We start from the raw sequence: 16996 nt of genomic DNA on the forward strand, positions 1-16996 counted from the left end.
AAAAGTCTCATGCTTATACATTATGAATAACCTCTTAGAGGAAAGAATTGAAAGGCTCTGGAAATAGTAAATACTGAATAACATTACAAAAAATGAAAACGAATATGTTTTAGTAGACAAAAAATGAGTCATTTCTGATGTAGAAGTAATTTCTAAATTCGTGTTACATGAAGAGTCAAACCACCACCACTTTAGAGCAAAGGTTAAAATTTCTACAAAGCTGGAAGGAAAAAGGAAAAAAGAAGAAAAGATGAAGTGAAATGAATACTACTTCAACTTATTAAAAAGTTATTGATAATAAATAAGATATTGACAGGAAAAAGGATATAGATAATGATGACAATAATTTAAAATAAAAGTTTAGCTGGTATAAATTGATGACTATAATGAGGATTTTTAAAAAAGCCTAAAAATGCCTTCACCAATAACCATTTGATTTGCTTGCCAGAGTGGAGAGATATGGTAGCTAAGGGCACTACTGGTTTAGAATACAAATTCATTGGAAAAATCTTATGGTGAAGGATAGAAGAAGCTATGAGCAGTATCACTTTATAAAACAGAAAAGAAGTATGTGTGGGGAATCAATTGAAAGAAAGCTTGGTTAGGGACCCAATTAAATAATCACCCTGAAGGCATTTAAAGATAAAAATGAAAGGAGAACAGCAAAAGGTGGATGGAAATGATCTGCAAAGATTTTTGCAACGAAATTTTTTGACTATCAAGGGAAGTGGAACCATAGCATTTAGACTCTAACTTCATCATCCCTGAAGTGTTCATTGCATAGATGGAAATGACACATAAAGAGAACAAATATACTAAAAGTAACTGGATTAGACTAATTGTACCTATAGGAGCTACATGCTGGAAGTTGTACAATTGTGAGGGCATTGAGAGATCAATTCATGAGGTATCGGAAGGAAGGGAAGATACCTAAGGCGTCAAAAAAAATCTTGAATCTTTTTAAGACCAATAATGAGAGATCAACAACTACCATCCCATATGCCTACCTTCCATCTATAGAAAATATTTGTGAGACTTATAAAACATATGTATCAAGAGTATCCTTGAAGAGGGAATTAGATGACCTGTGTGCTCCATTGTTATCTGTATAATGTCAAGAAATCACAAGGAAAACCTCCAGCTTGTTGCATATGTCAAAATTTGCAAAGTTTCTTTCATGGTAGATCCCCTTTGGGGAATTTATGGGAGTCGCTAGTTAAGAATCATTAAAGCTAAAAAGGGAAGTGAGCTAGATGATTTCTGAGGTTCTTATCATCTCTAATCCTTGAAGTTTGTGTTAACTTGTTTTTAGTTCCATAAATCCAACAAAAGTGGAACTTTGGGGCATAACCAAAAGAGCTATCTGCATAATGACAGCAATGTAAATGACAAGATCTCTAAGAGGAAGTTGAACTCTTGAGTTTTGAAAAACCAACATTGGTTCCAAGGAACAGATAATGAAACATGCTTTCTTTCTCATAGTGGAGAGGCAGAGCACAACTAGAGCAGAATTCCATATATGTTGTTAGATATGGTCTTTATATTGAATGTTTTTGCTTAACGGTTTTATCTGCGTTACAAGAGAGGGTTCAATCTGGTTGGGGTGGAACTTTCCCCTTTATGTATGATTGTGATAGAATGACAACAATATACATTTTTAAAAGAATAGATCCCTTGCAATAATAAAAAGCATTTACTCAGCACAGCAGACTAATATGGGTTGCATGTAGAACATTGGGTCGTCTGCTGATTTCTGTAGTCACTCATTGGGAGTGGAGATGGTTGAGAAAGTACAGTTATCCCTTCCCCTTCATGGGGGTTATGGGCATGGCACCCCTACAAGCTGGAAAACCTGTGTAAAATGTTTTGGTCCTCCCTTCATACCAGAGAAGAAGTCTGAATTATTATAGTACTAAAAGATAAAATATGTTGATATTATATAATATGGTACATATATTTCATGTATTTCTGAAAACTTTTTCTGTATCATCTGTTGGCCTTCATGTGTTGTGTGCAGCTTCTACAAAATCCCCCAAAATTCCCATTTAATTTCTTATTCCAACCCACAATATATCAAAACCACTGTGGGGAAAGTTGCAATGTGGAAGGGATGAGTGTACAGATATCCACATTCCACTGTTCCAGGGTCTCTGGGGGGGGGCGTCTTGCGACAGTGGATCAAGTCCTTCTGTCCTTAAGACATCCATTCCTGTCCTTTTGTCTAGTTCTATCGGCTCTTCCTTTCCAAGGAAGAAAGGCTCAGGGAGAAAAGAAGTGAGACCATGGGTCTTTGATCCTAACCTCTGCTCCTAGGTGTGAGGGAAGAGAGTGGCAAGTAGGACTGAGAAGAGTGGGTGCTCTTCAGGACATCCATGACATTTAGCAGATGTCATGAAGCAGATGTGGTCCTTGAGCTGAGAGCAGATTGCCAGCAAACCAGTCACATGGGCCTATGTTTCCTGCCAGAGGACCCTAAGAACACAAGGCTGATGCATTTTGTGGCACTCTGCCAGGGACATCCTTTTCCCTTCCCTCAAGTGCCTCTGAAACTTCCTTTTTTTTTTATTCAAACATTTAGGAACAGACGTGAAATTTGATGGATTCAACATCAATACCTGCAGAGAAATGATCAGCCTTTTGGATGTATCCTTTCAGAATCACTTTCTCTTGTTTTGTAGGATAAAAGAATTTAGAGCTGGAAGGGGCCTCAGAGATCAGCTTCATAGTTTACTGGATGAAAAATACACTTAAGAGATATAAAATGACTTTTCCAAGATCACACAGATAGTAAATATTGGAGCCAGATTTCAAACTCCTATCTGGTGCCATTTCTACTAGATCATGCTTTCTCTGTTTTCCATAGCCCCTAAACTCTGTCTGGCTTTTTGGATCCTCTAAATTCTAAAGTTGTAAAGCAGGTGAAGTTTGTCTTTGGGGAGAAAGTTCTTTCCTGGCAAAGCTGCCATCAGATCCTTAATTCACATGAAGGTATAAATGATTGATAATAGATTAATGTGTTACAGCCCCTGTCAAGGGTACTTTCATTTGAAAAGGGATCAAGGTCTTCAGCTAAAGGGGCTGAAGTTGTCAAAGTAGAATTTCAGGAATCAGCCAGCAGCTGGAGAAAGATGAGGATGAAGCTGATACCACCTTTTCCTCCAGCTCCCATATCCCTAGTCTGTCAGTAATTACTCCCATCCCTGTTCCAGTATCCCCCTTGTTGGTTACTTCTGCAGAAAGCATTGCTGGACTGTCTGCAGAACCAGACCCTAAAAACTTCTGCGGGCACATACAGGGCCTGGACTAGTCTGTCTAACGCACTGTGTAGCATCAGAGCTTAGAATTGTTTACCATGGGATGGAGGTTGCAGCATCCAGTCTGTGCTTCCCTCCAGCAACCACTCAGCAGGCAGAGGTGCATACTCTCATTACCATCAGCTTTTCCACTGTAATTGGTATTCAGCAGAGCTGACTCACACTGGGGACCTCAACAGGCTAGCAAGCCTTCAAGTCTGATAGCGAAGCCAAGTCCCTGCGTCTACCTGTGTGCCAGCCTGGTTGCCTTCATGTTCTAAATGAGGGCTTAGTCAGCATGTTGTGTCTCAGGGTACAGGACTCTTTGGTATTTTGCATGAGATGAAGCACTTCATATATTCCAGAGCCTACCCTCTACACTGAGCTAGGTATCTGGGTCAGGTAAGAGGTGTGTGGCTGACAATTTTGGGTCCAAGAGGAGGGCTAACCTCTTAAGGGATAATTAAATTCTAAGGACAGTCTCTGGATTGGGGCAACTTGAGCATTAGAAAATTAGAACAAGAAGGGAACTTTGAAATCATTTTCTTAATTTTGTAACCAGGATAAAGGAGATAGGGAGTGGTGAACATGGTCTGCCCAAGGTCATAGTGCTAGTGAGTGGTGAAACTCATCCCATAATACTACATTGTAGACATCATCATTTTTTTCCATTTTTAATTCATAGCTACAGTTTAGTGTAGGTTGTGGCTAAACTACAAACTCAGGCTAATGTTAGAAGTTCTAAGTACAAATTGAAATTTGCAATACTGTTGTCGCTAAAGGATATGTATGAGAGACCTCAGAAGCTTGGTGCCCTTCTCTGGGGTAGCTAAGCCTGCTTCAGATATAGGTGCTAGGTGCCTTTATTATCTTCACTTTACAGATGAGGAAACTGAGGCAGACAGAAGTTAAGTGACTTGTGCAGAGTCACACAACTAGTAAGTCTCTAAGTCTATATCTGAACTCAGGTCTTCCTGACTCCAAGTGTTGAGGACCAAAATCAAATCAATTCTGTCATTACTACAGGAATGGCATGTTAATCTGCTCCCCTATAGCTTTGCTCTATAAAACTCTACTCATCATTCTTCTGTCTTTCCAAACCAAAACATTCCTGATATCACTTTCCCTATATTTGTTGTCTCTTCCATTAGAATGTAAATTCCTCGAAGGCAGAACCTGTCTGTTTTTATATCTGTATCACTGGGGCTTAGCACGGTGCTTGGAGTATAATCGCTTTTTCACTCCCTCACCTAGGAGTAAACTGAAGCTCAAAGAGCTGAGATTTCTTTTCTAAAGCCACACAAGTAGTAAGTAGAGGAAGTAGTGTTTGAACCCTGGCTTCTCCAATCCAAATACAGTGTGCTTTCTGTACCATGCTGTCCCCTTTTTCATGGCTTCACATAATTGGATACAAATCCTTAGTTAACAACACAGTGAAAATACGAGTGTCTTTAGCACCTAGGACAGCGCTTATAACAGGGTAGGTATTCATATTCATATACAATCAACCAGTCAACATTCATTAAGCACTCACTATGTTCCAGGCACTGTGCTAAGCACTGGGATTACAAAAAAGGGCAAGAGACAAGTTCTTGCCCTCAAGGAACTGACAATCTAATAGAGGAGACAACATGCAAACAAACATATGCAAAGCAAGATATATACAGGATAAATAGGAAATAATTAACAGAGGGAAGGCACTGGAATGAAATGGAGTTGGGAAGGCATCCTTTAGAAGGTGGGATTTTAGCTGGGATGTATGCTTGTTAATTGAATAAGAATAACTTACCACGCGTTATTAGAGAACTCTACTAAGTGTTACTAGGTGTTATTGGAAAATAATATTGGGAAGAATGCTCTTTTGAAAAACACACACTCACATACACACACACACACACACACACACATCTACACACATGAAAGGTACTGTCCTGGTTTTAGAATGAGAGGCATGAGTGCCCTCTCCCTGGAGCTTATCAACTGTGGTCATTGCCATGGTCTTGGATGTCATCAGTCTCTGTGACCAACCTTCCATGGGCCCTTATGCTTCTTAACTTAATTTTTGCATCATGAAAATCTACAGGGTGTTGACAGTATATTCCTTGCTTTGCTACAAATAGCTCCTTGATCTTTGAATCATTCCCATCAAGACAGGCCTGCCAGTATAGCTTCCTTTTAAGGGCTGTCTGGTAGACAAGCATTAAGCAACAACCACTTGCTCTTCACATTGGCATTTGCATCTGTTTCCTTACTCCACAAGAGCCCCTGTGATGTTGTCATCCCCTATCTTACAGGTGTTCTCCTTCTTTAACTGTTCCCCATTAAGCTGTTTAGGCAGTTTGCAGTATATCAAGGATTGGCTCAGCACCTATCACCAGGAGTAGTTGTAAAAACACACACTGTTTTCTTTTTCAAGCCTGGGTCTCCCTACCTTGCCCAAGTTGGAAGTGCTGTGGCCACTCATGGACCCGATCCTACTGCAATTGACGCAAGAATTTTGACCTGCTTTGTTTTCAATCTGGGCTGGTTCACCCCTCTTTAGGCAGCCTGGTGGCCCCCCTGAACTCTGGGGCCCACCATATTGGCACCAAACTTAGCGTGGACACCTGATTGACTTAGCACACTGCAGCTAAAAACTTGTAAGCTCAAAAGGTCTGCCAGCTATAGCCTCCTCAGTAGTAGGGACTACAGGCATGTGCCACTATACCCAGCCCACAAACATTCTTTAGGCATTGTCCTTGAGAGGGCTTCATTAGTATCTTTCATAATGGGCAGACAGATAACCATGTTGTTGGGAATTAGCAACTTTGTATATTTACAGAACATAGGTAGACCACTGCTGTTGAGTTTTTGAACATCATGAAAGCTGATGACCTTTCTCCACATTTTGGCATTGCTGCCAACAGATTAATTGGAGTTGTGTAATTTTAGACCAGGGCAAAGTGGATAGAGCACTGGGCCTTGGAGTCAGGAAGATTCATCTTCCTGAATTCAAATCCAGCTTCAGATTCTTACTAACTGTATGACCCTGGGCAAGTCACTTAACCCTGTTTGCCTCAGTTACTCATCTGTAAAATGAGCTGGAGAAGGAAATGGCAAACCACCCTAGCTAAGAAAACCCCAAATGGGGTCATGAAGAGTCAGACGTGACTGAACAACAACAATTTTAGACCTTACTGTACAGATCTTTTCAGTTTCCTCAGTCCCTAGGACAATTAAATTTTAAATATTGCTGTGTCTTCTTGGATCTGGGAGACAGGCTGGCATGGCAGAAAGGACTTACATTCAAATCCTAGTTCTGCTAGTTATTGCCTGTGTGACTGAGGGCAAGTCACTCTCTCTCTTTTTGGAGGCAATTGGGGTTAAGTGACTTGCCCAGGGTCACACAGCTAGTAAGTGTCTGAGGCCATATTTGAACTCAGGTCCTTCTGACTCTAGGGCCAGTGCTCTATCCACTGTGCCACCTAGGTGCCTCCAAGTTCCTCTCTCTTTGGGCCTAAGAGGGGGTTGGACTAGATGACCTTAGGGTCCCTTTAAACTCTAAAGCCTATACCCTTTGTAGAATCTTTCTTACTCTTCACTAGAATTTGTTCTCTCTTAGTTCTGACTGCACCTCAGTGAGAATATATTCACTGAAAAAGTACTTCCAGTTCTAGGCTTAGGTGTAATAGTATTGGATAGATGTCTAGCAGTGGTGTGGTGCTGATAAGTGGGGCTATGCTGGTAAGCATGGTTATCAGTCACTCTTATTCCCCACCTCCCCCACATATGTTTTTCCTGGATGGACTACACTTGGACCAGACTTTCTCTCTAGTCACTCCCTAAGGTCTTCCTGTCTGGGAGGGATTTTCCTCTTGAACTAAGCCTGGGGAAAACACTGACAGAAGCCCGGTCTCAGTTCTAACCCAGCTAGTCACTGATCCCCAGTGATTGCTGACTCATTCATTGCCTAAAGGGATTCTGGTATAAGTATTCTCTCTCTGCCCTTGAAGTTGTAAAAATGAATCAATAATTCCCCTTTTCAGCTCTGAGCTCCTAGACAGTGCATTTTTAGCAAAAATCACTGCTGCTTCAAAATCTCTATTCCTTTCCCTCTCCTTCCTCCTCCCCTAGGACGCAGCCCCCCATCTGGTGCATCCACAATAAGTACAACCACATTAGCAGTGCTTATGGTTAAGTATTTATCTCAATTGCCTGCTTAAGAGGCAACATAAACATTTAAACAAAGAAAAGTAACAAACTTGTAAGAAACAGATTTTCCTGGTTCTAGGGGGAAAAACTCCATGCTCCCACTCTATCCAAAGAGTGGAGCAAGAGAGCCTAAGTGGGGAAGGGAAATGATGTGGAGATGGGATGGAGGGTATAACTCGGACACGGCATCCATCTTGACATGTCTAATGTATGATCTGCCCACATAGCTTCAATCCTAGAGTCTTGAGATGATAATCTCATGGTACTACTTCCCTCTTTAGCTTCTCCTCATTGGCTCGCATGACTACTCCATCTCCTGTTTCTCAGGGCCACTTTCCCTCCCTACAATGCCAAAGGATAGGAAGGGCTAGCTTGTCAGTCACTTAGATCCCATCAGTCAGAGAAAAAATTCTTGAGGTTCAGGGAAAGAAGTGCTGGAGGAATTCCTGCCTAACTAGCAGGCATTCATCTTTGGTGTCCTGATCTTCTTGGCAATGCTAAGATAGCACTATATTTGTCTTTGAGTCAAATTTGAAAGACATATACAGGAGATTGATCTGAAGCTGACGCCTGATAGGATGACCCCTCCAGAAGAAAAAAAAAATTGCAGGGTACATAGACTTTAGTCTAAACTGTTGTTGTCTATACTATGTCCTTAACATGTCCAGAATAATGGGACGGGCACTTTGGAACTTGTAGAACTCAAGACATTATGGCTGAAGATTCAGAAGTATTTGGTAACTATTCATTTAATTCTTTCTACCTCCTTCAAACGTTCTTCCCTTTCCAGTCCGAATTCCTCATCCTGAAAATTCATCCCTGTATTGTTCTAGGTTAATCTAAGTACTCAATCCTCTAGTTATAATCACCCTAGCACATGTTATGGCTCAAGACAAGATAAGGAAGAGATGAAAAGTTAGAGAACAAAATACCAACTCCCCAAACCAAAACCTCCACCGTCCCAGAGAAGTAATGACTGTCTTACGCTGGTGTTCAGGACAAACATTTGTCTCTGTTCTTACTCCTTCTGGGAAAAGTGGGCAGAGTTTCACCCTAGGAGTGAATCACTAAGGGTAGGGGAGAGTGTGAGCTCCTGAAAGTTTCATAAAGGATTATTTTCTGCTTGGCATTTCTTTTCTGTTTCAGGAGATCTACCAGGAAGTAGATGCTCACCACTCAGGGACCATCAATACGCATGAGATGAGGACAGCTTTCAAGAAAGCAGGTGGGGACATGATCTCTGGACAGGGCCTTGAGACCCAAATTTTCAAGTCTGAAATTGAGATACAAATATAATGTCATTGTGATTATTGATAGTTTCAGAATAAAAGTCAGCAGAGCAAGAGGCAACTGTCTGATCCTTGTTGAAGAATAAATGCTGATCTTTTGGTAAATAGAGAGTTCCTTATACCAATGAAATCATGTGTCTATCCAAAAATAAATCAGCATAGATTTATTGAGCACCTATTGTATGCAAAACATCCTACTAGTTGCCATGCCATATATCACTTTCAGTTTTTCTAAGAGCTTTTATTTTTATCAGGGGGAGAGATCACAGTAATTTTAGGACTTTCTCTGTATTTCCTAGGATTCTGTTGGGTGAGGAACCTGGAAAGGATGCCTGGCAGTTGTCTTCCTATCTCTCCCCACCTTTACTTTTATAATGTAGATATACAAATACTCAGATGAAAAATGAGAGAGCACACACTGATGAATCCAGCCCTCTTTCTGGAAGTTTTGCTAGTTAATAAGTTTGAACTCAACATTTTCTGGTCCTCAGTCTGGAGGTTTCTTCTGAATCCTCAGCCTTTGGGCCTTTCCTGATCCCTTCTAGCTGCTAGTGCCTGCTTTCTCTGCTCCAATCATACTGTATCTATTTTATATATGCCTAAATATATACCTGGGGCAGCTAGGTGGTGCAGTGAATAGAGTACTAGGCCTGGAGTCAGGAAGATTCATCTTCCTGAATTCGAATCCAGTCTCAGATACTTACTGACTTGTGACCCTGGGCAAGTCACTTAATCCTATTTCCCTCAGTTTCCTGGTCTGTAAAATGAGCTGAAGAAGGAAATGGCTAACCACTCCAGTATCTTTGCTGAGAAAACTCCTAAAAATGGGGTCATGGAGAGTTGGGCATGACTGAAACAACTGAACAACAAAAAAAATTATGTACATGTTGTTTTAACTTACTTGGATTGTAAACTCCTTGAGGACAGGGGCTGTCCTTATATCCCCAGGGGTTGGTATATCTCCTAAAATATAGTAGGCTCTCAGTAAATGTTTGGTGACTGATTAACAGCCATCCATCTTTTCTTGACCTTCTGCGGTATCTGTTTCACCACAATGTCTGATCTGAACCATATCACGAGTGATGTTAATAGGAGCAGGCCTACCCTTGCCTTCTACATTGGACAAGTGGGCCCTGTACAGAATCACTAAAAAGAAATCAATAAGACACATATAGCATCAATGGGGGGGAACCAATGAGGGACCAATTGGGTTCCTGATTTACAAATTTATGCAAAACCGTAGCCAAGCTTCTCTGCTCTCCTCCTTCCTCCTCCCCTCCCAGTCCTTGGGGAGGGTGAAGTTTCTCTGCTGGGCAAAGAAAGGGTTTAGTTGTTCTCTCAAACCTGTCTCCATTCTGTCCCTGCAGGCTTCTCTCTCAACAACCAGGTACAGCAGGCCATCGCTGTGCGCTATGGGGGCAGCGCACTCAGCATTCACTTTGACAGTTTCATTGCCTGCATGGTACGGCTGGAGAGCCTCTTCAGTGAGTTTGCTTGTCCCACTGCCCATTTAACTCCAGATTGGAGGGTGGGGAGGGGTGATGCTGTCTTGAAGCAGTATCTGCCACTGCATTTGGGAGGCTTAGAGGTAAAATCCAATGATGACGTTTTCCCACCAGTTGGCGAGAAAGCATAGGCAGAAAGGGCTAAGTATAGAACAAGTTGAGAAGATACTATATGTGGACTGAGGTCATGGTGACTGCCTTATCCTTCTGGAGAAGAGTTGAAGTCATCATTTATTCAACAAATATTTACTGAGGCCATATATATGCATATGCATGTGTACATGTATATATATATGTGTACATACATACACACATATATCCGTATGCATACATGCATATATACACACCCATATATATGTATGTATGTTAGATATCATGGGTGATAGATACATAGATAAAGACACCTTGAAGGTGACCATTTAGCTGTCTGCATTACTTTGGCCAAATTACTTCTCTTCTATGGAGAAGTTTAGTTAGTTTCCCTATCTTTTTAAAAAGGCATTTAAGGGGCAGCTAGATGGCGCAGTGGATGGAGCATGGGCCCTGAAGTCAGGAGGACCTAAGTTCAAATCTGGCCTCAGACCAAACACTTGACATGTACTAGCTATGTGACCCTGGGCAAGTCACTTAACCCCAATTGCCTAAAAATTAAGAAAAAAAGCATTTATATAGCACCTACTATGTGCCAGGTACAATGCTAAGTGCTTTTTAAAAAAAATTATCTCATCTGTAAAGTGAGAGGTTTGGGCTAGATGTTAAGGTCACCTTCTAGCTCCAGCTCCCATGATCTCACCTCTCTCGGAGCTTATAAGTAGCTCAGACCTCCTGAACAACACAAGAGGGATCGCTCAGGTTTTTCACAGGATTTAGAGTTGGAAGGGGCCTTAGAGATTAGGTGGTCACATGGTTTAGTTGTACAGATGAGGCACCTGAGGCTTGGAGAGCTCAGATGACTTGGCCAGCATTACACAGGTGGGAGATTGCAAAGGTGAGATTAGATTTCAAGGAAACAGGGAATCTAATCTAACCGAGGTGGCATGTGGGCCTTTGTTTCCACCGGCTACTTTCGGAAGGTGGAATGGAAACCAGTGAGAAGGCCAAAAGTCAGGCAGTCAGAAAGAAGGACGCATAGGTACTGGATAATCCACATGCTAGATTATTAGCTGTGGCATTAGGATTGACCAGAGGAAGATGCAGGAGAAGCTTGTGAGCAGGCAGAAGGTCTACTGATCAAGTAGAAGGCCAACTCTGCCCCAGATCAAGGTTGGAAAAGCCTCTGGTTATGGGGGGGGGAGGAGAGCGGGTCCAGCATGATAGCAGAGGTGTGGGTGGCTCAGTGGCCTATCACTAGATGTCTAATTGCATTCTTTCTTTGACTCTTTAGAAATGTTTCATCTCTTGGACAAGGACCAGAGTGGCATTGTCCAGCTCTCACTGGCAGAGGTAAATGGGGTTGGGTTTGCGGCACACTGCTTGTGTGAAAAGGGACTGTATAAATCTGTCATTCTGTTTCTACTTCATCCTTATCTCAATTCCAGAAGTCAAAATGCACATTTTGTTGAGGGTGGGATGGAGAAGGCTAGGGCTCTCCTCTTCAGCACAGATGTTTAAATTGCATGCATTTTAAGCAAAGGTTATAAGCCAAATTCTAAGCCATTTATGGACAGCTAGGTGGCTCAGTGGATAGAGTGCCAAGCCTGGAGTCAGGAGGACTCATTTCCCTGAGTTCAAATCTGGCCTCAGACACTGGACAAGTCACTTTACCCTGTTTGCCTCAGTTTCCTCATCTGTAAAATGAGCTGGAGAAGGAAATGGCAAACCACTTCAGCATCTTTGGCAAGAAAATCCCAAATCGGGTCACGATGAGTCAGACACTGCTGAAACAACTGACCAACAACATCAAAGCCATTTATAGGGCATGATGCATTATTGTTGGTGCACAGCATTGGCAACAGCTGCCGATGGGACGGACGTAGTATAAAGCGAACAGTGTAAATACAGAAGTAACTCCTGACTTTTAGGTGCTTTCCATTTAAAAGAAACACTTTGGGAAGCAGACAGGGGTTATGTAAAAGATATTTAACCACTTAATTGTTAACCATTTAATTATTAATTTAAAAAGATATTTAACTACTTAATTATTAACCATTTAATTATTAATTAATTAGATAATCAGTAATACGAACGGGTCATGTTTACATAGCACTTGAAGATTTAGCAAATGCTTTATCATCACAACTGTGTCCTGTAGGTAATGCAAGGGTTGTCCCCATTTCACAGATGAGGAAACTGAGACTCAAAAAGTTGACGTGATCTGTCTAGTCACACAGCTTATAAGTAAGTGGTGGTACAAGGACTTGAACCCAAGCTTTTGACTATGGATACAGGTTTCCTAAAGATGCAAAATAAACAAATTAGATCATGTAGAATATAATGAGTATAATGTTCTGCATGGGGGAAAAATCTTAAAATGCCAATCTGAGGAGCTCTTATACATTCTCTCAGTGTGAAGTTATGATACTAGTTGTTGAAATGTGTTGATTATTTGGGCCCTACAGAAGAAAGCATTGTTCCTTCTTCATTGAGGTTTTCAGTTGAAATAAGTAGTTGATGTAGAGGCAGTGGGACCAGGCAACTGGTTTTATTGGTAATCATGTCAAAGAATCTAGGATAAATTACATCATCTACATTTGCTTCAGTTTCTATGCTTCAGTAATATGAATAATACCATCCACTTATTGATCTGTGTCCTAAAGACTTCCTTTGTGATCATGCCAAGAAAATTGATGGAGGGATAGCTTTGGGATTTTATAGGCATCCTATGTCACAATTTTAAAAATAATTTAGAAGATCCCAATTGGTACAGAGCTATGGTATGTCTAAGTCTCATTTTTTGTGGGTCCATGGCTTTAGCCATACTTGATTGAGGGAGCTGTTAGTTTCTTATTATTCACCGAGCAATAAACCACACAGGCAGAGGATATATAAAAAAAAAAACTCACGTCCATTTGTGGTAGGGAAGCATCTCTTTCAAAAATAAATCACGCCAGCTGCCTTTGGAAGCAGTGGCCTCATTCTTTAAAAAAACAAGAACATCATTCATTGATACCTTTTATTTTTATGCTGCAGTCACTGCCTGAGATGCCCGTCTCTGTAACAAAGGAAAACAGTTAAGCAAAACCAGTGATCAGGGAGATCACTTATGCAACCTTCTGCTCCTATAGGTCCCCATCTCTGTCCTGAGAATAAACAGACATGTTTCATCACCTATTCTCTGGGATGAAGATCATCATTCCAATTAGACCTCAGTTGTCAATGAGTGTTTTTTCATGGCGGTTCTTTTGGAGATTGTGTACATTTTTCTCCTGGTTCTGCTTATTTCAATCCGTATCTGTTTGTACCAATCTTCTCCGTTTCTCTTAATCCCTCAGAGTTGTTATTTCTCACAGCACAACATTTATTCCATGTCATTCACATACCATAATTCAGCCATTCTCCAACTGATGGGTAGCCACTTTATATCTGTTTTTTTTTTTTTGCTACCTCAAAAGTGTTACTATGAATATTCTCATATAAATGGTAATGGCCTAACCCTTGTTCTCTTCCTTTCACAGTGGCTGTGTTGTGTGCTAGTCTGAGCCAACATCTTGGACACCTCTGAAGCTCCTTTTCTGGATGCCCCCTTCCACTCTCTTCCTCCATCTCACTTCACTCAAATCATCAAATTAATCTGTTTGTATTGTAGCAACTTTGCGCTGAGTGATCCCAGAGCCAGGCTGTCACACCTTCCCCATGCCCCCACCCCAACCCCTTCTAGGATTCTAAGGTAGCTTGAAGGGTTTTGGGTGGTTTCTGCTCTACTGCCATTGACTTCAGCCCCCATTGATTATATTCTTTTTCATCCCCCCCCACTTCATTTTACTATTTAACATCAATTAGCTTTTATAAAAGGATATTTACTTTGAAAATATAGCAAGAATAGAACATTTCCCCTCAACACCTTGGGGCACACTGATTCCTTTATTTCACCTCAGTCTCTGAGGAAAGTAGGCTCAAACTAAATAGAATTTTTTATGTAACACTGGTTCCACGGCTGATGTGTTTGTCTCTCTTATAATATATAACTTTTTTAAAAAGTTGTGTTTTAAATCCTGTGATCTCTTTTACACAAGTGGTTCAGAAATCTCTCCTCCCCTCCATCCATCTCTCTCTCTGTCTCTCTCTGTCTGTCTCTCTCTCTCCTTTCTCTGTTCCCTCCTCCCCACCACCGAAAAACCAAGCTATCTGAAACCTAGATCAATGAATGGGCCAATCAAAAGGGAGATAAAAAGTAAGATATACAAAAATGGTTCCTGCTTTTTTCTAATAAAGTGCTTCCAGGCTTTCTGGTTTGTAGGAAGAGAAGATGTGTTTGGGAAATGAGAGATTTCAGTTCTGCTGAAAGATAGACAATATAGTTAGTTCCTTAGAAAAGGTGGGGTGTGTCAAGGAAATCAAAGCCTCTGGTATTGGTTGGAGATACTGGGGGACTACCTAGTGCTATTAACAGTAATCAAATATGGCTTACTTGCTGTAAGAGAAAGGAGTCAATGTTTTGATGCCTTAGAAGAGTGGGTAATCGGGGGAAAGTGATTTTTTTTCTTTTTCCTTCTGCTCTTATGACAGGAAAGTTGAAATAGTGAGTGTATCAGCACTTGCCAAGGCTGAAGGTAAATTCTCACCAAAGGGAATTCATACCCTATAAATGGCTAGGAGGGAAACCAACTCAGATAATTTGTTATTTCAGCTAACACCTGAAAACTGGGCTCTTTGTTGTTGTAACGAGTAGAGGGTAGCCACGTTTCCAAATTGAGGTGGAGGTCAATTCATTCTTTTGTCTACAAGCTCTGAACATAAGCATCAAGGTGGCCTCAGCTCATTATTTCTGGGGCCATAACCACATGGAGGGGTTTGGGAGTGGAGCTTTGGGGGCAAATCACCCCATGTGATGGGGCCTAGGGGGGAATTCTCAGTTTCTCAGCTCCATGTGCATATAATATGTAAAGGATGAGATTAAGCAACACAGCTGGTCAGCCGTTTCCAAAGCAATGGTTCACATTTTACTGTTTGGGACTGCTTTCTTATGTTGAGTCAGCAGAGAGAAGAGGCATTCACCATTCTCTCTTGTCATTAACTGACAGAGCTATCAATCATTATTAGGCCAGCCAATGAGGACAATGACCAATTCAATTTGTCACCCACCAACCTGGTTATGGTTGACAGTGTACTTAACCAGTCAGTATGGTAGAAAATAGAGCTAGTTTTTCTTCCCTTATAGTTTATGATGCCGTTATTTCTGGGGCACCACTAGTGCAAAAGTCCTGGATGAGGTTTTTTCCCAATGCCCCAAACCTAGCACACACACCCCCAAGGCCTTTGTCCCTGAGACTTTTCAAAGATCTCATAGCTATAGTTTCCCCCTTCTTGGGTTCTTGGGTATAGATGTGTGTTTTCTGCTTTTCCCCCTCCTTCCCCGCATCCCAACCCTACTCCCTTCCCATCCTCACGAGGATAGAATCATAATATTCTGGAGCCAGAAGGGACCTTTTTTAAAAGACCCCCGTGATTAGATAATACTAATGGATGCTGTCTACCACCGTCCACACTAGAGGTGGCTGCCGCTTAATAGTGTGGGTCTCCAGAAGCACAACCTCCATCCCAGGATTCTTAAGGAATAATTTTTAATATTGTGTTGCCTTTCACATAAGAAGATGTCATATGCAAATATAATGCACATAAATAAGGTGTGCCCTTTGAGCTATATTTTCACCTAGTAGTGGGGTTAGATTTATACTGATTCATCCCAAATCTATCAAGTATAACATAACTTTAGCTGAAATACAGAAGATGGTCTTCAGAGGGTATGGGGGGTGGTGTAAACTGGAGATGGGTCAAAGTAGAATGTCCGTCTTGCTTTATGTGTCTATAAAAGGCTTTGAGGCTTTAGGAGAGAAGTGGGTTAGTCTAAGATGGAGCCTGCAGAGTCATCTGAGTCTTTCTCCCAAATCAGAGTGGTGGGTGGTAGTGGTGGTGGTGGTCAGGAGGGTACAATGAAGAGAGAGCTGGAGCTGGAGCCTGAAGGCTTGGGTGGGGTCTTCATTCTGTTATCATTTACTATGTATATGTGTGTATGACCCCGGCCAGGGGTTCAGTCTTAGTTTTTTTTTTCTCATTTCTAAAAACAGGAATAGTAGTGCTTATAATGGGCAGCTAGGTACTGCAGTGGATAGAGTGCAGGGCCTGGAGTCTGGAAGACTCATCTTCCTGAGTTCAAATCTGGTCTCAGACACTACCTTTGCCACCTTGGGCAAGTCACTTAATCCTGTTTGCCTCAGTTTTCTCATCTGTAAAATGAGCTGGAGAAGGAAATAGCAAACAACTTCAATATCTTTGCCTAGAAAACCTCAAATGAGATCATGAAGAATTGGACATGACTGAAATGACATAAAAACAGGAACAAATGCTTTATCTTGTAATGTTGTTGTGGGGGAAAGTTCTTTATAAACTGGATTTATAAACATAAATGTAATCTAATTTGATAATAATAACAGTGGTTACATGCAGTTAAGTAGTTAAGGGAATAGTTCATGGGACTGGGAATCAGGAAGGCTTGAATTTGAACCCTTATTAGCTTGGTGGTCCTGGACAAGTCCCTTAATATTTCGGTATCTCAAGTTTC

General features: G+C 41.3%; 1 protein-coding gene across 2 annotated transcripts in view; it reads left to right on the forward strand.

Annotated features, from left to right (window-relative positions):
• LOC114050186 (calpain-8-like) overlaps window positions 1-16996 on the forward strand; it is a 118982-nt gene that overhangs the window by 93278 nt on the left and 8708 nt on the right. Inside the window, exons 16-21 of one of the 2 annotated variants that reach the window (XM_027871814.1) lie at window positions 2579-2643; window positions 8153-8221; window positions 8631-8709; window positions 10141-10257; window positions 11663-11721; window positions 13893-14608. In XM_027871814.1, the coding sequence (XP_027727615.1) occupies window positions 2579-2643; window positions 8153-8221; window positions 8631-8709; window positions 10141-10257; window positions 11663-11721; window positions 13893-13916 (413 nt within the window). In that variant the 3' untranslated portion in view covers window positions 13917-14608. The remainder of the gene's footprint in view (window positions 1-2578; window positions 2644-8152; window positions 8222-8630; window positions 8710-10140; window positions 10258-11662; window positions 11722-13892; window positions 14609-16996) is intronic. The other variant, XM_027871813.1, reaches the window with a different exon arrangement.

Source organism: Vombatus ursinus, unplaced genomic scaffold (genome assembly GCF_900497805.2).
Source record: "Vombatus ursinus unplaced genomic scaffold, bare-nosed wombat genome assembly UNPS02014798.1, whole genome shotgun sequence".
Classification (NCBI taxonomy): Eukaryota; Metazoa; Chordata; class Mammalia; order Diprotodontia; family Vombatidae; genus Vombatus; species Vombatus ursinus.